General features: G+C 46.8%; 1 protein-coding gene across 1 annotated transcript in view; it reads left to right on the top strand.

Moving 5' to 3' along the window:
• FER1L6 (fer-1 like family member 6) overlaps positions 1-385 on the top strand; it is a 117,790-nt gene that overhangs the window by 93,565 nt on the left and 23,840 nt on the right. Inside the window, exon 33 of the mRNA XM_034668521.1 lies at positions 33-193. Within this exon, the coding sequence (XP_034524412.1) occupies positions 33-193 (161 nt within the window). The remainder of the gene's footprint in view (positions 1-32; positions 194-385) is intronic.

The raw sequence follows: 385 nt of genomic DNA on the forward strand, positions 1-385 counted from the left end.
TCACCCTCTCCATCCTTCCCCCCTCTTTCCAGAGAAGGATACAACGCCTGGAGAGACACCTCCAAACCCACAGAAATCCTCACAAAGCTCTGCAAAGACAACAAACTGGAGGGACCCTACTTTCGTCCTGGGAAAATACAGATAGGAAATCAGGTCTTTTCTGGAAAAACAGTCTTCACGGAGGAGGACTCTGGTAACTCCCCCAGTATTTCCTGTTGACGTTGCTCCTCTTTTGAAAAACCTGCTTCTGGTGGTGCTTGTGGCTGGGGAGAACAGCCCTCTCTTGTAAAGTAATCACGCTTCTGGTAGAAAATTTGGAAAAGAAAAGAGGATAATGAAAATCACTCAGAATCCCCAAATCTGGAGATAAGCATGCTGCTTGCTG

Source organism: Ailuropoda melanoleuca, chromosome 9 (assembly GCF_002007445.2).
Source record: "Ailuropoda melanoleuca isolate Jingjing chromosome 9, ASM200744v2, whole genome shotgun sequence".
Lineage (NCBI taxonomy): Eukaryota > Metazoa > Chordata > Mammalia > Carnivora > Ursidae > Ailuropoda > Ailuropoda melanoleuca.